Source organism: Chroicocephalus ridibundus, chromosome 3 (assembly GCF_963924245.1).
Source record: "Chroicocephalus ridibundus chromosome 3, bChrRid1.1, whole genome shotgun sequence".
NCBI lineage: Eukaryota > Metazoa > Chordata > Aves > Charadriiformes > Laridae > Chroicocephalus > Chroicocephalus ridibundus.
Genome location: NC_086286.1, coordinates 41308119 through 41328582, shown reverse-complemented (window position 1 = coordinate 41328582; position 20464 = coordinate 41308119). Strand labels below are relative to the sequence as shown.

The following is a 20464-nucleotide window of genomic DNA, read 5'->3' as shown; positions in this document are numbered from 1 at the left end:
AATCAAGGGAAAGGACAAATGGAAAGTTGTACCTGTTACTGAGAAGCTTTTTAAAATCTGATTTTTCTCAGCTCCCATCTTCCTAACCTGTGTGAGTAGACTTGAACTCAGTGTATTGGGCTTTTTCCTGTTATTTCTCTGTGGATACGTCTGGGTCGCTTTTTGTTGGTGATCTCACAGGCATCAGAAAAGCAAAGGATTCTCCTTTTGCTCTGCCGGGAGAGCAAAAAGTCTCCCGAGTGCCATTATTTGCAAGGAAAAGAGCTAGAGGTGATGTCTAGGGGATTTTTCACTGCATACTGATGAAACTTCTGTCACTCTCAAGAATAGTTCTGGCTGACGTGAGTCTAGTTGTGCAATTTTTTCCTGTATTTACAGCGAAGAATGCAAGACCTAACAGCTGAGGTAACGAGCAGTCTGCTGCAGTTTCCAGAGGTGACTCTTCAGGCACTTGGGGAAGATGAGGGAACCCTCGGCTCTGTGCTGTGCGGGAGGTTTTCTGGAGGTGAGCATTTTCCTTTAAATTTGGTCTCGGTACAAAGCTGTTCTTGCCTGGAGGCTACCTGAAGCCTCAGGTCATCGTATCAGCTGTGTCAAGTTGGTGCTGTTAAGAGGCATCCTGTTTAGAGAGAGAGAACAAAAAGGGTGCTTCAGCGATGACAAATGCTAATATTAAAACGTGAGTATAGTTAAACTTTGAAGTGGACTTTCCAGGTGATGTGACAGTAGAGCTGGGTGCCTATCTGGAGGTCTAGGCTTCTGTTAAGACCAGGTGGAATCTATCTACCTGAGTGTAAATGCAGGAATTGAGCTCATACTTCCTTTGGGCTGGCAGTAGTTCAGTGAAACAAAATGCCTTCGATTCTTCCTCTACGCTCTAAGACTTGTATTCCCATATGCGTTTAGATCATTTCTAGCAAAACCAAGGCGAATATGGTATAAAGGCTGTCGATCAGGACCTTGTCATCTTTATCGCAAACAACCCAGATTCTTCGGTGCGGGAATGACAAGTACAAATGCAAAATAACAAGGTGGTTAATTTTAGGAGGGATTGCTTGGGGATTTCAACGGGTGATTTTGAATCATTGACTAGAATGAGGTAGGTCGGTCTTCCTCTGCTAGGTACGTTTATTGAAGGAAAGGGGCAGGCACTGTGATTTTTTTTCAGCTGTTTTCAGTCTTCCGTTGGACATTTGCTTCAGTCCTCTTTCTTTTCTCTCACAGGGAGAAACGGCCTGGCGTGGTTGGCACGTGGTCCTCACCTTGAGGTGGTGAACTGTGTGACAGGAGAGCGGCTCTCTGCGTACCGTTTCAGTGGAGTCAATGAACAGCCTCCCACTGTTCGTGTGGTGAAGGAGTTTTCCTGGGAGAAGAGAACTGGACTGCTGGTTGGGTTGGAAGACGCAGAGGGAAGTGTTCTCTGTCTGTACGACCTTGGACTCTCAAGAGTGGTTAAAGCAGTTGTTCTTCCCGGGAGGGTAGGTACTTTTTAATTGGAGAAACGAAGCTTTGATGTTGTTAGGTGCTGCGTAGGCCTGTTTTAGGACAAGCTTTGGAGCGTCTCTTTGTAGGAGGTATTTTTTCTATCGCGCGTTAACATCCTGTCACTTGAGAGTATCCAGTCAAGTTTTCTGGTTTTATTGTAGAGCACAGAGTTACCTGATTCTCTCCTTCCGCAAAAAGGCATTGAAAAGCACCTTTTTTTGGCCCTAATTGCTTGATTTCCATCAGAAATACCGTCTTTAATATGGCTCAGAATTCCATAGTTGTGCTGTAAGTGGCTTCGACACATTGCCTTGAATCTCAGCCTAGCAAGCAGGCTGAGGAGAACACATTTTTCTGTTGACTTAGGAGAGGAAAAAAGAGCCTCTAGTGAGTTATCTGACAGATTGTTGGGAGGTCACCTTTCAGCCTGCAGTCCTTGAATCTCTGCTCTCTGACTAGTGTGTTTGTGTAGATGGGACACACTGGTGTAATGTTGCTGATGTTTTCTGTCTTCTGTAACCCAGAAACTCAAATGATGTGTGTCCCCTAGCCTCATTATCTTAATGTAAACAAGAATCGGTGGCAGTCAATAGAACATCAAGATTCATTTTTATCATCTTAGAATCTGCAACAACTAACTAACTAACTTCTTAGCCAGCTTTCCATCAGCTGCTTTGGTTTGACTTGCTAGAATACAGGTGGAGTTTTGTTTGTTTGTAATGCTACAGTGTGATGACTAGTAGTAAGCATTCGTATTGGGGTGACTGAGAGAGAGAAATACGTGCAGCTTTAGCGCAGGAGTCTTTGTGTGCTCGTGTCTCTGCTCTAGCAGTCAGTGTTGTCCTGGGATGTGCTGCAACGTGTGCTGAAAGGTCTGTCTTCGCCTTGTGAGACAGTTGCGTGCAGACTGCTGGGCACGTGAAAGAGCAGTGTGCGCTTCCTCCTTTAGGTGGAGTCACCTTTTTATCTGAGAAGCTGCTGCTTTAGGCTGGTTTTTAACATTTTTCTCAACATTCGTGAAAGCGCTGGTGTGCATTTAAAGCTTCTTTTCCTTTATGTGGTTGTTACTTTTCTTCTAAATGCGGACTAGTGTGAATTTTACTAAGCTGGTCTCTCCCTTCAACGCTTTCTAAATACGTTTCGCTCCCATGGAAATGGTGTGTCTCCCATGCAACTTGGCCGCTGCCTCGTCTGACTCTCGAGCCCTGATTTATCCTAACGCCCGTTTGTCAAAGAAGGCATAGACTGTATCGCGGTGCTGGTGGGCTGTGAGCGGTGGGAGACCTCGATGTAGTTGTGTTTGTCTGTCTTAAGCCCCTTGAATACGATAAAGTTTCTTGCGTATAACTGATTTTCTGTGTTTTCCTCCAGTTAATTACTGCGAAGTAGGAAATGGAAATTGCTAAGCTGTACTAATAGAATGCCCCATTTAAGTTGAAGTTAAGTCACTTACCCGCAGGAAATCTAGTAAATGGAAGGCAGTAACAGGTTTTTGTACGGGGCTTTTTTGTCTTTGTCTCTTTTCTTGATCTAATTGCAAACAATGCTTTGATGCTCCTGTATTTACTTTCTCTATTGAGCTTGTCAAAGAGCTCAAATAGTAACTTGTAGTTTTCCTGTAGGTAACCGCTATAGAACCCATAGCGAATCACGGAGGACCCAGCGTGAGCACTCAGCACCTCCATCAGAGTCTGCGATGGCTCTTTGGGGTGGCAGCAGTGGCTACAGATGCTGGCCATCTGCTTCTGGTTGACCTTAGTTTGGATGATTGCTCCTGCACTCAGAATGATATCGAAGCATTGGGTAAGCCTGCAGTTTTTCCACATGAATTTAAACGCAAGAAAACTTCTGTCTTCTAACGAAACAGTATGCATCCCACTTTGAAGACCCTTGTGTCAGACATTTCTGACGACTGGTTACAGGTGGCAGTTTGACATCGTATAGTCCTGACCTGATTAAACCTGGGAGCGTCTGACTGCTCCTCGCAGTGTTGTAAATGCCCCCTCCCACCAAGATCCCTGTGCCACTATGATTCTTGCCAGAGAGGTGTAGGAATTTTGCCACGTGAGCCGGTGCGGCCGCCTGGTAGGAAGTTGTGTTGGAGGAGCCCTGTTTCCCGGGAATGCTCTTCTGCTTGTGTTAATTGACTTGGGGCAAATTTTGGGCTTGTTTTTTAAAATAAACCCCACTTACCAACACCCATGCATTTGGATGAATGAAATCTCAAATAGGTGTACTCAGATTGCATACACCGTTTTGGCTATTACAACAGCAGCTTCAGCAATTGGTGCCACTTCAAACACGAGGTGCCACTTCAAATTTCATCACGAGGCCCAAACTCCTGCTTTTCAGAGTCCAGGAAGAATTTGGCTTAGTTATTAAGGTTACGCTTTTACGCAGCTTTCAAACGTGAGTGAGAATACTTGTCTGATCCGAGAGTTCTTATGTTGTTCAAAGACATACATAATGGAAATGGCAAAAAAAAGTGTTGCGTAAATGGCTATTTTGCCTGGCACGGTAGCATTAGATGATAGGGGTTGTCACGTCAGTGCCTAAAATGCAGCCTAAATGGCATAACGTATTCATTTATTGCTTGGATTTGTGTGTGTAGATCTAGAAGTTGTCACTAAAACTCCTGCTGAAGTTGCACAAAGAAGAGAAACTGTGACCAGCGAAGGGAGACGTCTCTGTTTTCAACTACAAAATGCTTCCGGAACAGCAGTATCAGCCCTGTGCTACATAAGCAGAAGCAACCAGCTCGTTGTGGGTTTCTCAGACGGCTACCTGTCGCTCTGGAATATGAAAACTTTGAAGAGAGAGTAAGTAGGCCTTTACACTTGGCCATGCCTGGAGGTGTGGGGCTCTCGATTTGTTGCTTAAGGAAGTATGTGGATGTAAAGAGAACTTTTTCAGGGAGTGAAATGAGTATGAGTATAATCTTGGCACGTTCAGAAATCCTCTTCTGACATAACTTTTCAGTCATACCTGGATCAAGTGGTCCGCCTTCTCCCCAGTGGACTAGGATTGTTTTCCTTATTGTGCCTGTGGATTGAGGAATTGTGGGAAGCATGCTTCCTGGGGTTTTCAGAACCGGTTACTGCAACTGGGGCATCCATTGAAAGGCTGAAGTATGTCAGTGATGTGATTTTGGTGCCGATATTCTCTAAAGTGTCCAGGGTGAAACTAGTGAGACATGAAAACTCAATAGCTGACCTGTGCCTGAAAAATGTATTCTTTCCTGCGTGTCAGCTTTGGCCGAAAGAGCAATCTCACCTGAAATATTTGGCTAACTTCTGGTCGGGATTCCCTTCAGCAGATCTGCACTGACTCCCCAGAAGCTGTTGGATGCATAAATAGACAGTGGAGGAATAATTAGGTGGCAAGAGTAGAGTGTGGAGGTACAAGTAAGGTTCAGAAGTCAGGAAGAACAATGCTTGACGTAGTCCAAGAAACGAGAAACTACCTGTGTTTGGGCCACTAGGCTCACCTTTTTTTTTCTTTTTCGTTTTGCTTTTTTTTTCCCCTAAACCTGTAGGCACCACTCTCAGCTTGAAGGAGGGAGGATTCCTGTCTATGCTGTCACTTTTCAAGAGCCTGAGAATGATCCTCGCAATTGTTGCTACTTGTGGGCTGTTCAGTCTACGCAGGAAAGGTGAATAAAAACTTTAACTATCAGCCAATGAATTAATTCTTTTTTTTTTAAGGATATTTGTTCCCATACAGTTGAACATGTGTATTTGTTGTGTGTCTGCGATTCTTTCCGGTACGGAAGGTGTTAAACTTAGAATGCAATTTTTACAGGATTTACCAGACGTGAAGAGGGACCTACTAGTTCCTGCCTTCTGTCAGAAGGCACAGCAACAGTGGCCATATTCTTCTGCTCGCATTCTCAAATGGTTTGCTTTTGTTCCTCGATGACCGCTTCATCATTTGTTTGATAGTCACACCGTGGTATTAAAATACCACTAGGAGCAGTTGAGGCTGCAGATCTAGAACACCAGACGTGCCCACACAACAGCCTGCCGCCCCTAAAGGCGGCGGTGACAGTGTTGCCGATGGCCTTGTGCCAGCGTCAGCAGTCTGTGGAGCCTTGGTGAGGCAGTGCAGCTCCCCGGGCAGAAAACGATTCAGCAGAAAAGCCAATGGGTTCCTGCTGTTCTGCTGAATCAAATCGGACTTGGAAGGGTGCAGAGTGTGCAAGAGGGGGAGGGGAACTTTGGTGGTAAGGGAAGGGCAGAGAGATCTCTCTGTCTGCATCAGCAAGCGATTCCATCAGCTCAGCTGTTGGTAGAGTGGCAGTCTTTTAAAATTTGACTTCAAAGCAGTTTTGATGGAGAACTCTTCATTGTGAAGAACTATTTCCAACAATTCTTAGTCCATACAACATATTACAGCTTTCCAATTGTACGGTTGGCTTTTGCCCCTGAAGCTGTTAGTGTCAAAACGCCCTCCTTCATGTTTCAGTGGCTAAATGTGGCCGATGATCATGTTTTGGGAAGAGGTGGTGTTCTTTTCAGCAGGAGCATGCTATTAAGAAAACGTCTAGGTCTACTAACACGACGATGAGGACTATCAAGCAGCTTTGTAACCAAATTTCATAATTTATCCCTTTTTCAGTGAAGGTGATGTGGTGAGTTTACACCTGCAGCAGTTAGCGTTTGGTGACAGAAAACGCGTGGCCTCAGGACAAGTCATGTATGAGGTAAGAGGTGCATGCGTGGGAAAAGCAGACAATAGTAATTTTCTCTAAGGGAGTATCAGTTGAGTTACAGGGGTGAGATTTACCATCAAACTTCAGAGCTGGCTGAAAAAATAATCATGTTTTGCTGAGTCTTCTTGGGCACGGCCTTTGTCCATACCTTTTGGAAAGAAGGCGTAGCATTTTATACTGCAGTGTCGTGTGTCCCAGCTAGATCCATCTGCAAAGACCCCGTATAAATGAAATTCCTGAAGAGGACGCGGCTTTTGCAAATAAAATTATTCTGAAATACCAAACGAATGGCATGTAGGAAGAGAAGATTGGGCCTTGAATCGCTTGGTTTAACCAAGCTTCGGACTTGAATAAGCTTCTGTCTCTCTCCCTTTCTTAAAATACAGTCATACTCTAGTCTTTGCTGATCTTCAGTTTTATATTCTTGGTTTCCCTTAGAGCTTTGTCAGCCGGACTTCTCACATGAAATGCACCTACAGTGTCTCTTCAGTGTTGATCCTGACACTTAGTAGCTGTAAAGATAACTCGTTCTTCTTTTTGGCTGGGTGACCTATTCAATCTACTCTTAAAGCCAGGAAAATATGTAATTTGGTCAGAAGAGTGTACCTAAATGTTAGATCTGGCTCCAAGAGGATGCGTTTAAAATACAGATGTGAGGTATCATTGCATCTCAGATAGCTAACAGAGACAAGGCGCATCTGTTAGATGTGTAATTCCATTCAGTTGTACGCCTGGAAGTCTTCCAAAATCTTTTTTGATGGGACAGTAATCTTAGTTCAGAGCAAGTCTTTCCTCCTGATTTGGTACTTTCTCTTGCATATTCTCAATAGCTATGGAACGAAACAGGGGTGACTCTTGTATCGTGGTACTCTGGTTTTTGTTGATTTTTTTGGATTAATTTAGATTTTGAGTGTTTTGCTTATGTGTAGGAAAGGTGCTTCCTCATTTGGCACTGTTGCTTTTGCATAGATAGAGGTTAGGTGTTTGGAAAAGGTGGTGTTTCTTTAAAATGCATTATCTATCACGGTGACCAAGTAGAAGGATCTTCCAGGGATTCATCGCGTGCTGGATGCCATCTCCTTATCTTTGTTGATGTGCGGGACCTGTGCTCCACAGCGGATACTTTTAGTCTCAGAACACTTCCTTGTAGTCACAGATTGGTTAGTACTACATGACTGTCTGCCTGCATGGCTGTCTGAGTCAAGTTTCTTGTCCATCTTCAGGGGTAGAAAATTTAAGTGTCTCCCGTTTGCTAGGCCAAGTTTGAGTAAAGAAGGAGGAATCTACTGTTGATCCTTGTTCACTGGATAGAGTTCATAGGAGCTCAAAAGACTTTTTCAATACAGCAGTGCTTTTTGTTCCAGGAATTAGGTTTGAGGCTATGAAGCAGTGCCTCTTTGACTGTGTGTCATGGTAAGAGTCACAAATAGGACTTATGGAACATGTGGTACTGTGTTTTTCTATATGCGTGTCAAACTCTCGTCTCCATTGCCTTCAAGGCTGGTTTAAGTCTGCTTAAGTAATTAAACAGAAAGGTATGTTTAAGTAATGCTTCCAAAGACCCTTTTTGTACTGTCGCAGCAGTTGCTAAATCTGGTGCATCAAATCACGATCGTAGAGCGCATCTTTACCCTCGTTCTGCACAATGCTTGCGGATGGGCAGAGTATACACTCTCTACTTTGATATCAGAGTTTGAGCAGTGCATCTCGTTTGAAAACTTGTTTTTGTGTTTTGCTAGTCAATGGAGTCATTACTTAACATCTCCCATACAATGGAGTTCCTTAGAATGACTTTGCCCGGCGTGGAAAGTTTAAAATGCACTGCTTTGCTTCAGAAGCATTTTCTTTTTAGTTATGAAAGACTTTTTTTAATTATTTAATTTTTCTTTTTAGACAACCTTCATATTTATTTGTAACACTTCCTGGAATCATTAAGAGAAAGCTCGCCTCTTCTCAGATTAGGTGAATTAGATGTATCCTATGAGATCATACGGGAATGTGTGGTCTCATGCCAGTTCGTTTCAGAGCTCTGCAAGTTTAGGAAACCTGGGTAGAATGTGGCGTTATCAGTTTATGGGTTGTGTGGGTTGGGTTTCTTTTTCCCTCTTTTTTTTTTTTTTTTTAATTATAGAGCTGCTATTTGTCCCCAGTACACCCATTCATGTGTTGTATGGTAGACAGTTTGAATGAATGCTGTATTTGGAAAGACGGTATTTCACTTCACGCTTACTTAAAAAATGGCACTATCAGAGGTTCAACACAATCGTGCCGGGGTTTCTGTGTATCTCAAAATTAGTTTGTTTACTGTGTAGTAATTCGTGATGCTAAAAGCCTTGGCCACGTGCACCCCGTGTCCTTTCTGGTTTTCCCTTTTGCTGTTGGCTGTGCTTGGTGAAGGAGCTGAGGGGTATTTCACCCGTTAGTCTCTGACAAGATGAGAGGAGGAGCTGTCATAGCTTACGTGGCTTGAAAGAAGATTGCTAATCAGTATGAAGTTCTCACAGTAACTAGAGAGGGGTGCACGGTCACTCTGGTGGTGTGCCCATAGAAAATACCTCTTGACAGCTTTAGCTGCTCGAATGCTGGGGCTTCTCTAACTTCATCAGTTCTGCAATCAAGACATGGAGCAAAGAGCTTTGCATGCATGTGTGTTGCATCATTTTAGATATCTCTTTGTAGCGATATATTTATTTTTATAAAGAACATTCTTGGATGTCGCAAGGAATTCTGCAAAACATGTTTAGATCTGAAGAATCTTAGGGAAATTCTAAATTTTGAAAAAGTGCAAAGCCTTTACAGCCAAACTTACCCGTTACGATTTGACACTGCATTCTCTTGCATGTCAGGCGTAGTTTCTATTTACCATCAGAAATAGGCTCATGCGAAATACACAGTATAATAAGCCTATTCTGTTAGACTGTCTTTCATATTTAGCCATAATGTATGTTTTTATCTTAGAATGACCTTTGCTGTCTTCTCTGATTTTTTTCCCCCAGGGTTTGGAATACTGTGGCGAAAAGTTCAGTTTAGATCTCACGGGTGGAGTCTTTCCCTTGAGAGGCCAGATGAGTACTAAATTAATCAGCTGCCAGACTGTCGAAAAATTCCGCAGCGACGTTGACGGAGAGGATAGCGTAAATGAAGGTTTGTTCTGATGTCCGTGTTTGGTGATTTTAAAAGAAGTGCTTTTGGAACCTAAGCAACGAATGCTGTTCTGTCCCCACAGTCTGAAAGTCTTGCCTATCTGCATAGACTAGATTGTTGGGATTATTTACGAAGAAAAAATGGATGCTTAAGTTATGTGGGACTTCTTTAAGGGAAAAAGTGGGTTTTATTTTATGCTTGCTGACATGCTATCGCGATGTATGGTGGGGCCGTTTGTATGATGATGGTCAGTCGTTTTACTCCTCCAGCTGCCATCTTTGAACAAGAAGTTCAAACTCTCCATTGCTTAGGCATGTTACCAGAATTTTTTCCCTTCTTCAAACCGATGTCCGCATCTGCATCCAGATGGTAGCCCGTCACAAGTGCTGTTCCCCAGGGCACTGCACTGGGGCCACTTCTCTTTAGTATCTTGACCAGTGATCTGGATGAGGGGACAAGAAAAAGGGGCAGTGTGACTGAAACCTATCACAGAGATGTTTGCTATTCCGTAATTACTGTAATCACTCTTAGGAAGGGTTGTGTTTCACGAGTGACAGAAGAGAATGAAGCCAAAATAGAAAGTGGTGTTTTAAAACTATCGGATCTATCGTATTTTCTACAAGTCAGAAACAACGTCTTGTCTTTTACAGTCACGTCTCCTGACACCAGTGTCTCAGTCTTCAGTTGGCAAGTGAATACGTACGGTCAGGGAAAACCATCTACTTACCTGGGTGTATTTGACATTAATCGCTGGTATTCTGCTCAAATGCCAGATTCGCTAAGGTAGATTTTTCTTCAGTAGTTTTCCATATGCCTGCCAATAATTCATTTGAATGTCGGCATTTAGCTTACGCGCTTGTTTTCTTTAAGGCCGGAAGAATTCCCTCATGAGTGCCCCTATTTTGCACTGTGGTCGCTGGATACCGTAGTGAGCGTGACTTCTCCGAAGCTCCTTTTGGATATTCTGGTCCATGAGCGGAGTCTAAGTCGGGGAGTTCCTCCTTCTTATCCACCACCTGAGCGGTTTTTTCATCCAGGCAACTATAACTTTGGTAGGTATTTCACTGCTTTTGAGAGTGATAAGCTTAAAATGAGGTCAAATGCCATTCATTGGTTCTCTTGTTCAGTCATTGTTTGTCATTCAAAACCCAACCCAAACCAAAAAAACACCCAGTCCCCCCCAAACCCAACTCTGATCACGTTGTACTGACAAGGTATTTACTATTGTGGAACATATCTGACAGCCGGCTGAGTTTTGGTGCTTTTGTAATGTAGCCGGTGAAGTGGTGCTGGTTATAGCCTGAAATGACTGTGAACTGAAGCTCAAAGCACTCAGTTATATGTTTCTAGATACCGGTGTGTAAAAAATGTAAAGTGGTCATGCCATAACTGTGAGAGTACGGAAGGTTGTCAAACGTTCCCTGTTTCTGCAGATGGTACGTGCTTGCTGACCTCCGGAGTCGTTCACATGACTTGCACCGGCTTCCAGAAGGAGGTGATCTTTTACTGTATCTTTATTGCGAGTGGCAGGAGATGTAGCTTTTCTAAGTTTTCTGTTGCACTGCTTTCCGTGTTAGGGACCGTTTCATGCTCATACTGCCCGTCCACACGCATAGTTGCAATTGTATCCTGTCGCCAGTTGTATGCAAATGGTAATGTTTTAGGTCCCCTCTTGGGACTGTACAACTGCCGTTGTCTCCTCTTGAAGCACGATCGGGGATTGAATGTCTAGAAAGGAATGCGACGTTGCTCCAGGAGCAAGAACAAAACCACTGTAGAAGGCGGGGAAAGGTGTTACTTCTTTATTGCCCCTCAGTCGAACTGCCTGCATAGTCTTGAGTTAGAGTTTTGATCCCCAATTCTCTTGAAAAAGGAGGGAATGGAGAAAATGAAAAATGACATAACTGTTTGAGGAGTGAAAATTTTGTTTTCTCCCAAACTCGGCCAAATTATAACTTCTGAGCCACGGCACAGATTGTGACAGATAATTTTGAGTGAAGTTTCAGCTCACTAAATGTTTCCAACATGAATCGGCTTCCATACGAATAGGCATAGAAAGGATCTTCCAAAGCGTGAAGTTGCATGTTAGCTGAGCTTACATAGAATGTATTTTGTGTCAGTGTTGAGGGAAAGAGCAAGGCCTGTGTATAGACAGAGAAGGTAGAAAAGACTTAATTACGCAGATTGCTAACCTAAAGCATCTTAGTGGTTCAGGCTGTCTGACGGTGTCAGTGAACATTTAGATTCTTCCTTTTAGAGGTTATCCAGAAGCGTAGTGACGGAATAACAATGCTGTCTTAATCTGTGGTTTTCGATCGATGTTTCAGACCTTGAATTTTTTGAAGAAATCTGGCCCTTCAATATGGGAAGCCATTCAGGAGAGCTACAATAGGTGTCTTGTAGCTGGCTTGCTGTCTCCAAGACCAGTTGACGTCCAGCCATCCAGTTTGAGTCAGGTGAGTGCCTATGAGGGAATCAAGGGGGAAATACATCCATCTGGTCTGACAGGGCTGGAGGGGCTACAAGACACGATACTCCAATTTGAAATACAGGTGTTGACCTGAGCTAGCTGAAGTAACCGTATCCTTAGATCCAAAGTAGCGACTTTGACTGGGAACAGCCCTAAGAGATCTGTCTTTAGAGACCCCTCTCTTAATTCGGTGCCACACACAGATGCGCACAAGGAAGCGTGCAGTCAGTGCTGGTCATGCCCAACATAACGCATGTGTCCCCCAGAGTAACCCCCATCCCTGTCAGTTTCTCAAAGCAGTGGTTCAGTGCAGTAGCCGACGATGGGGGCGTCTCCCTGGGATGCGAGCTCTTGCAGACGTCGGCTTGCTGCACTGTCACTGTACGTGATCATTTGCTTCCAAGGAAGTGGGCTGTGGTAAAGGATTACTGCTGTCAGCTCTCCCTGGCAATTTCTTCACGGCTTGCCCTCGTTTTCCCTTCATCGGTAGGCTTTTCTGCATCCTCTCCGGGCGGATCTTCACCTCTGTAGCCTCTGCCTTGTGCTGCAGTAGCCCAATTTGCTGCTCTGAGACTGCCCTCTTGCAGCTGCAACACCTTAATCACCTTTATCTCATGACACTCGCTACCTTCTATGTGCTTTATGCCACCACAGTGACTTCACTCCCCCTGCCATAGGTTTTCCATTTGCAATGCACCAACCTTTCCCTGGAGCGATCAGCAGGAAGGGGAGAGCAGCCTTCCCGCTGCCCTCCTCTTCCTGTCTCCTGCATTCGTCACCACATTTGTGGACGTGTGTTAGGACATGAACGCTTCTGCACAGTGTGGTAGCTCAAAGACATTTCTTGGCAAGCTGGCCAATGGTGTGTTTCCTTGTCTGAAACCAGTTTTCAGAAAAAGATGGCAATATCACGTGTGTGTTCTACATGTGTAGAAGTCGCTTTGAATGTCATGATTTTGCCTAGAGGGGAAAGATACTTTTGAATGTGTTTAAAAAAACCCACCCAACCAACCAAATCCCATCCCAAAAACCAAAGTAAAAACTTATGAAGGGTCCTCTCACCTGAGAGAAGTACGAGAACACCAGCTGAGATAAGTTACTACTTAATATCGCGCGTCTGTGCATACCTGTGATTTATCCTTGTAAGGATTACCACTACACTATAATACAGTATTTGAAGAGCCTAACATTTAAACCATTAGGATGTAAATGTTTTGCTTCTTTTCTGTCACGTTACAAAATTCCAACGTACTGTTTTGGGTGTCAGAACTGCTTCATGTCTTCATGGTCTAGAAAGCTGCTTGGCCGTAGCTTCACTGTTTCCATGCAAACGTTGCACAGTTGTGTTTGTCCTGTCCCCTTCCTGCGTTCCTGATGGCAAACTTATCTGCACAGATGTGTAACGCGTATTAGCAGAGGATGTTTCTGGACGTAGTAAGTCGGAACTCAGTACGTGAAGACTGTAATGCAGAGGCACGCGAAGAAAGATTAGAATTAGGCTGCAGTAAGTTGAAATGTCAGAGGAGAAGTGTGTTAATGTGTTCCTCAGAGCAGTGAGCAGTCCAGCCTGTGGCTGGAATTAAGAGAAAGGACGTGGCATTCCTGGCCTGTGTCCTGATTGACTTTGTGATGTCTGAATGAGTATACAGTTAGAAAGAAACATTTACTGTTGATGGTTCACATGGTGCAAGTAGGTAAGATTCTCATTTGAGTTTGTCTGTTACGTTTAGGAGGAGCAGCTGGAAGCAGTATTGTCAGCTGCTGTCCAGACAGGTTCTGTGGGACTTCTGACTGGATGCATTAAACATTGGATATCTGAAGGTAATACTTGGAACGTTGTTTTTTTACGTGGTACCTCTTTGAGTTGGAGCCTGTTGATTCATTTCTTTTTTGTTCTCTTTGTTTACAGAGCAGCCAAGGTCTGCTGGTAATTTACGGTTTGTTCTTGAGTGGACATGGAACCAAGTGATCTCTACAAAGGAAGAATTTGACCAAATCTGTGAGTACTAGTGTAGTCGTTCTGCAAACCTAAAGTCGTTCTTTCTGATTGAGCTTCCTCAGTAATACGCCGCTATAGGATATTGCACGCGGTCCTTGAAGTGCGCCTTGAAACTCTGGAATTGCTCTGTCGGCTAACGATTTAATATTTATTCTTGAAAAGGTGTTCCGCTGTTTGATGGCTCTTGCAACTTCATTGACCCCCAGACATTACGGTCTCTCCAGCGCTGCCAGTTGCTTTTGAGCAACCTTAGCACGGTCTTAAACTGTTTTCTCACAGAAGCACAAGAGCTTACTGGAAAAGGTTTGTAGTAGTGCTACAAAATCTTTGGTATGTTTTATTAAGATTTGGAATTGTGGCAACATGGGCTTTTGTTGTTTTTGAGGATTGGAAGACAGTCACATTTAGCTGGGAGAAGGGGCTTAAAGCTGAGCGCTTGGGACCACCAGAAAACACGCATGGAGTTCAGGGCAACAGTTTATGGTGGAGCTCATGCAAGGGGGTGGGGGAGGCTACATCCAGAGAGAAGCTTAGTAGGCAACTGGGCTGAAATTACAGCAACCGAATGTGGTATTGCTGAAAATTATTCCTTTGAGTTCTTAGCTAGCAAGTTCTAGTTGCATGCAGACACCGTGTTGCAAATTGCTAAACAATACGAAGGAAGCGTAAACGAGTAACATGCAAAGTAAGTTACTTGAGTTTCTACAGCTTTTTCTCTTAGAAATGGTTCTTGGCCTATTGAGAAAAGAAAAGAATATCCCTTTGCTATCAGAAGAATCTCTGCTACGTGAGAAACAGATGTCTTATTCCTGCGTGCATTTAGTAGTTCAGGCTTTGGGGTTTTGTTTTTTTTTTTTTTATTTTAGCCTTTAGTGAGTTTAGTTCTTTATAGGGGTTGCTTTTTGTTTTGGTGGTGATAGTGGGTTTTTTCTTCAAATAAGAAAGCGATACAGCATGAAAAACGCAAAGACAAAGATTTGTAATGTGCTATTTTTATACTTTTGGTTTAGTAGGATGAAGGGAGTTTTGTGAAAATGAACAGAATTGCATAACGCTAATCATCTCCTGCCTTTTTTCAGGTTTTGCAGACGTGACAAATAAGCAAGCGGTAACCGGCCTCATTTCTTTGTATGCACGAGTGGTCATCTGGTTCTGTCGATCCGGTCTCCTTCCAGAGGGTTTAGGTAAGCGTGACCTGTCATACGTTTGTAGCAAGGCGACCATCCAGTGAGTGACTCCCACGAACGCATGCTTAGCCATGTTTTTGTAACGGTTTCGTCAGGAAGAAGTCGTGCTGGTTCAGTGGCAGGGTGTGCTGAAGTTCTGTGGGTGAAGTTGAGATTTTGCCTGGTTGTCAAGTACACAGCATAGAATGAGGCAGGCAGTTTCTTTCCTGGGTGGATTTTAGGAATAGCAATGGACCCCTGATGTCACGGCGCTGCTTGTGTCCACAGCTTGAACTACTTGAGATTTTAAACAAAGTACTATTAAACAACAAGTACCGGAATGCTTGTTTTTACAGTGAGAGCATTACCTGCATGTTTTGAACTTTCTATCAGTTGCTTGAGGAGAAAGTACACCTTGGAAATCCTTCTTTAGTTGGATGGATTAGAAATTCCATTGTCAGCCTTAATTGTCTCACAAACAATTGTTTTAAACAATGGTTTTAAAACCATTCCCTTTGAGAACTGGGTGGGTTTTTTTATAGTGAACTTCAGCTTACCCTACACGTTGTGAATGCTGCGTGAACTGTAACCTTGAAACGGCACTTGGGGCAAGAAGGAATTGAGTCTTGTCTCTTAGAGTTCTTTTAGCAAAGGCAGAAAGAGGATTGGCTTCTTTCAGAGTTGGAGGCTTCTTGATGCTTAGCTTGTACGATCTTCTGTCTCTTTAGGCAAAAATTTTCGTTTACAAGTGTGATATGACTGCTTTAACTTGCTTCTACTTTGTTGCCTGTAGATGACGATACGCGTTTGTCAAGACCTTTCTACAATTATCCTCTGATTGAGAGCTACTATACTGGTCAGCGACAGAAACTTGAGCGTTTATCAAGGTAAGAGCTAGAGGAAGACTCTAGAACACTTCCACGGCAAATTCAGAAGTGGAAGGGAATGGCTTTTATCTCAACAGTTGCATGGGCTATGCGTAATGCCGCTGCCAGCAATACTCTTGACTTCAGTGACACGTGTGTTCTGTTGAACAGAGAGGTTACTTTCCTGTGTTAAAACGGTGCTATCTACCTCTGCTTAGTACCACTGGTTGGTATCATCATTTTTCGGGAGTCTACTTTATTCATTGGCTAATGTGTATAATTTCTGACTACTGAAAAAGGCCATGTGATTAGGACAGGATCAGTCACCTCCAGTTCAGCAAAGCAGGGTGTTCACAGAACAATTGTTTTGGAAGCAGAAGAAAGCGTGTTTTTTAACAAACAATCATCTCCGTCCTTGACTGGTAATAGAGGGTCATAACTGTATTGGCCTAAGTCCCCTTCTCCCAAGTACGTGGTGTGATTTCGTAAGATGGTTGGAGTTACATGGAGTTGGCACGCCTCGCACTCTGCTGGCTGTCGGATAGAAGTCACTTGCTAACGTCAGCTCTCTTTCCTGGACTAGCTGCCTAGCACATAGGCGGCATGCCTTGGATTAGCCGATAATAGGTTTTTCTTTGGAAATTGTACTGAAAACTGAATAAAGACCTGACCAAGCTTCGGCGATGGCACTGTGACCAAGAGGCTGCAAGGTGAGTTAAGGTGGAAGCTGCAGGGTAGGAGGTATTGACTTCAAAGTTCATCTTCCTTGGCTTACTTCTCAAGTAACTTACATACAGGCTCGTGTGTTCCTTCGAAGCGCAGAGCCTCTAGTGTCCTTTTTCTGCTTTGTGCCATCGGGAGATGAAAGGGCAGGGCTGCAGTCAGCAGAAGACTGGAGGAAAGCCGTTACACCGGGAGGCTGGAATTAGTGTTTAACTCTGTCCAAATCCTTGCTACCTTTTGTTCCAGAGGAAAATGGGACTCGGACTGCTTGATGGTTGATGGAATGGTTTCCCAGTTAGGAGACCAAGTGGAGAAGCTGTGGCGGAGAGATGCAGGAGGAACTGGGAAATACCCGCCTGCCAGTTTGCATGTGAGTGTCCTGTTCACTGAGAACAACAACAAACGGCCGCCCTCCCCGCCAAACCCCACCCAAAAGCCAATGATTTAGGGAAGACAGGCGTTTTTTCAGAACTTTTAATTTTTCATTTCAGGCACTGCTGGATCTCTATTTGCTAGAAAGCATTGAAGAAAACTGCAAACACGCAATTGTATCCTTTCTAGTTATTTTTATTACACCTCCAGGGGATGCACATAAATGTTCTTCAGTGTTGGTCGCCGACCTGTTTCATGACATTTTTTCATTTATGCTTCAAAGACGATGCAAGGGAAAACATTTAGTTTAGCGTTAAGTTGTAGACAGAAGCGCTGTTTTATTTCTTTGTACTGTGGATTTTTGATGACTTTTTTCTTAAACGTTTTGTTGCAAAAGACTTCTCCGATAGGGAGAAAACAGTTTTAGTAATAAGGGTTGAAGATATAAAATGTCCTTAGTTTTTCTCCAAATTTAAACACCGTTTAAAATTTTCTAAAACACCCATGATGGGTTATAAAACAATTTCTGTTTCAGAGCAAAAGGATTTCTAAGAGTGGTTTCCCAGTACCGGATTTTTGCTGAAATCACGGGTTTTCCAGCGCAGCTCACAGTGCTTGCTTTGGTTCCGTTGAAAGTGCAGGCACACGGAATAAGCAACAGGGAGAAGAGAAAAGTCATGGGGCAGAAACTTAATTTTTAAGCTGCTGAAATACACAGCCTTGCTTTTGCTGTTTGTTGCCTAACCCGCGAGGGGAGCCTAGAGAGCAAGGGGCTTAGAAACGCTTATAGCCCAGAGCTGTCTTGTTAGATGATGTCCCTAAAAACGGACGTCAGAAAGAGAAAATGACGCTACCAATGAGTGACCCGCATACTGGTTTAAATCCAGTTTTAATCATTCGGAGCTGAGCTGTACTGTAAGGATGCCACAATTTACACTGTTTTATAGACGCTGGACATGAGGGAAAAACCCAACTGTGGAATTTATTTGCTGTAATAATTGAGCGTTGGATGCTCCAATGTTTTGAATGTATTTTCTGCTTCCTACCACTTTTATATTCTTACTTCATTATGTTTTTCTAAAGGTAATGTGATAAAGTTTTGGTCTTACAAACTGATTAGCCTTAATGAGATACCTGATGTCAGACAATTTACTTGCTGCTGGATATCAAGCGTTCCTTTCCGAGTGAGACAGAGACTTCAGTCGACTCCTTTGCAACTGCCTTTGGCATGCCTTGGGGACTTGTTAAGCTTGTTGAAGGTTTTTGGCTTCTAGATCACAATGATTACGAAGTAAGTATGGTAGAGTTGAGTTAGAGATACATGGCAGTACAAAGCTATAATCTAGAAAATGATTTTAAAACCCGATCTCTAACTTGTACAGAATTCACTGGCCCTGCTCTTTCATCCCGCTACAATCAAAACGGCGTCATGGCAGCACAAGAGAATTATTCAGTCCCTCCTGTGCCAAGGGGAGCATGGGCAAGCCCTCAGATACATCCAGCTGATGAGGCCACCCACGGCAAGCAGCGGGGAAGTGCAGCTTCTCCTCACTGTGTTGCTCTCCAATAGGTAAAGAAATACACCCCACCATTTTGTCACGCAAATCTTGTGAAAATGGAGAACAAAGAATAGAAATCATCATCCCCTAAGTTTCCTTTAAACTTTGAGTACAAGACTCTTGGGGCATCTCTTTGGTTATGCTATTAACATGCCTTTACGTGTGAAACATTAATTACAGGTGCATGGTGGAGGCTTGGGGTCTGTTGCACCAACATGCCGCTCAGGCAAACTTAGAAGACCTCTTAAAACACATGTACGAAATGTGCCGGGAGATGGGCCTGATGGAAGACTTGCTGAAGCTGCCTTTCACAGACACCGAACAAGTAAGTGGGAGCAAGGAAAAATGTTCATCGTCTCTTTGAAAAGAGAAAAGGCAGAGCCATAACAGATTTTTGGAATGATTTTTTTTTTCTCATAGGAGTGTTTGGAGAAGTTTTTAAGGACCAGTGCTGGTGTTCAGAATCAAGAATTCCTTTTAGTCTACCATCTGCAGCGTGCCAACTACATTGCAGCACTAGAGCTGAATCAATCCATGAATGTCAATCTTATGGTAAGCGTGAACTTGTGTTCTGGATTTGTGACGCGTTTGCTGTTTTCTGGAATCATAGTTTTCCAGTGACTCAAACTTCTAAGGTGGTTTGGAAGTCGTAGGTCCTGCATTTGAAAACTGTCATGCGGCCAGGTGGTGTGCGTAGGTCGCTTTTTCTTGCTTGTTTTAATCTTCACATCATGTTGTCCAGGGTAATTTCCAGTTGTCCCGTATATTCAGGGCACTGGCGTTTCAGGAAGAACAAGGGAAAGCCTGCTATGTAGTAAGTCGTTTGCAAATTGCAGGTGATATCAGAAAATTGCAGGTGATAACAGGCGTATCAGAAGAAGGTTCTGCAGAGTGCCAGCATTGTTTTAACTTCAAGTTGTAGGCTCTGTTGCTATTCCAGTCTTCCTTCCACTTTGCTAAAAGTACCAGGTGAAATCGGTGTGTGCGGATGGGTAGAACTTGCCGCTGTTCTGTGCAGTGGAGGTGTTTTCCCACACCCGTAGAGGAAATCTGCTCACTAATGCGAAACAGCACGGAGAGGTCTGTGCAAGGAACTTCTTGTAATTAGTTAAGCTTTTGCTTTCCGCTTTTCCTTCATCAGAACGACGGCGATCATCGCTTGACCGACAGAGCAGTTGCCAGAAATTCTCTATTAGCCCAATATGGCAAGATCCTTCCACGAATTGAAAGGCAGCTGGCCGTAGAGAGAGCCAAGCTTTACCATTTGCCTGCACTGGCCTCAAGAGAAGGTAACTTGTAGCGGGGGGAAATAGAGGGGAGAATTCCCTGTCACTTGGATGACACCAGGCTGAAATTTTCCCCCTCTTGCTTTCCAGTCTCAAGACCAAAGCCATTAACTCCAGTAAGAAAACAAGCTAAAGCAGGAAATGTGCGTCGAAGACCAAATTTTCTGGCGAAAATATTGTCCAGAATTAAAGAATCCTGGGCAGGAATGAAGGAGAAAACCGGTTTCTCACAAGGTGGATTTTAAAGATGCTGTCGTTTTTATAGCTGCTAAACGTGCTGTTTCTTCAGCAGGATGTTTCTAAAATTGAGGATGTTTCTAAAATGGGACCTGTTGAGATCCAAACAGGAGAGCAAGCAGTTGGGTTTCAACAGCACCCGCCAGTCCCTCACTAGAGACAGGAACAAGAAGAGACCTTAGATGCATTCACTTATTCAGCTCGTCTCGGCTTTGGGATTTAGGACAACACTGTAGAGAAGACGGGGCTGGACTTGGGAATACGCAAATCCCTCATGGGAGTCAATGGAAAATTTGGGTTGGGAAGAAGGCAGCAGGTCACAAAGCTTCCGCAGTCATTCCCGTAGCAGTGCAGTGAAGGTGTTTCTGCTTTCGTTATAACTGGTGGGTACTGATGTAGATGTAAGCGCCTGGTTTTGGCTTGTGGGCCCTCACTGAATTTAGGAC

General features: G+C 43.7%; 1 protein-coding gene across 1 annotated transcript; it reads left to right on the top strand.

Annotated features, from left to right (window-relative positions):
* Positions 1 to 384: 384 nt before the first annotated feature.
* On the top strand, positions 385 to 20008 carry LOC134513823 (protein ELYS-like; the record flags this gene model as incomplete). Its single annotated transcript, XM_063330996.1, has 24 exons — positions 385 to 505; positions 1225 to 1478; positions 3108 to 3288; positions 4097 to 4304; positions 5021 to 5137; positions 6103 to 6187; positions 9193 to 9340; positions 9991 to 10123; positions 10211 to 10392; positions 10774 to 10835; positions 11668 to 11796; positions 13541 to 13631; positions 13720 to 13809; positions 13972 to 14112; positions 14889 to 14993; positions 15769 to 15862; positions 16811 to 16934; positions 17056 to 17112; positions 18081 to 18227; positions 18319 to 18506; positions 18676 to 18820; positions 18916 to 19047; positions 19637 to 19784; positions 19872 to 20008. Coding segments are annotated over exons 1-24 (3219 nt in total), but the record flags the coding sequence as incomplete, so codon positions are not given.
* Between the last annotated feature and the right edge of the window lie 456 nt (positions 20009 to 20464).